Here is a 238-nt window from a genome sequence, read left to right as displayed (position 1 = left end):
GATCTCCTCGTGGCTGCCGTGGGGCTGGAGCCCAACGTGGAGCTGGCCAAGTCGGCGGGTCTGGAGGTGGACTCGGACTTCGGCGGGTTCCGGGTGAACGCGGAGCTGCAGGCGCGCTCCAACATCTGGGTGGTGAGTGCGTGTGCACGCAGCGGGGTGTCCTCTCCGCTGGCTGTGCTGGCGCGACGGGAGCACGCGGGGCGACAGGACCGCGCACAGTGACGGGGCTGGGGTGCCG

At 71.4% G+C, this 238-nt stretch overlaps 1 protein-coding gene across 1 annotated transcript in view; it reads left to right on the top strand.

Annotated features, from left to right (window-relative positions):
• The window catches only part of LOC104499410 (apoptosis-inducing factor 1, mitochondrial-like), a gene marked incomplete at its 5' end in the record, with an annotated part of 8767 nt that extends 8545 nt beyond the window's left edge, over window positions 1-222 (top strand). The window contains one exon of the mRNA XM_010142915.1: window positions 1-222. This exon is cut by the window's left edge and continues 1 nt beyond it. Coding sequence (XP_010141217.1) covers window positions 1-222 — 222 coding nt within the window.
• Window positions 223-238: the final 16 nt, after the last annotated feature.

The sequence above is a fragment of the Buceros rhinoceros genome, unplaced genomic scaffold (genome assembly GCF_000710305.1).
Source record: "Buceros rhinoceros silvestris isolate BGI_N320 unplaced genomic scaffold, ASM71030v1 scaffold25429, whole genome shotgun sequence".
Classification (NCBI taxonomy): domain Eukaryota; kingdom Metazoa; phylum Chordata; class Aves; order Bucerotiformes; family Bucerotidae; genus Buceros; species Buceros rhinoceros.
This window is presented reverse-complemented; position numbering and strand designations above follow the sequence as displayed.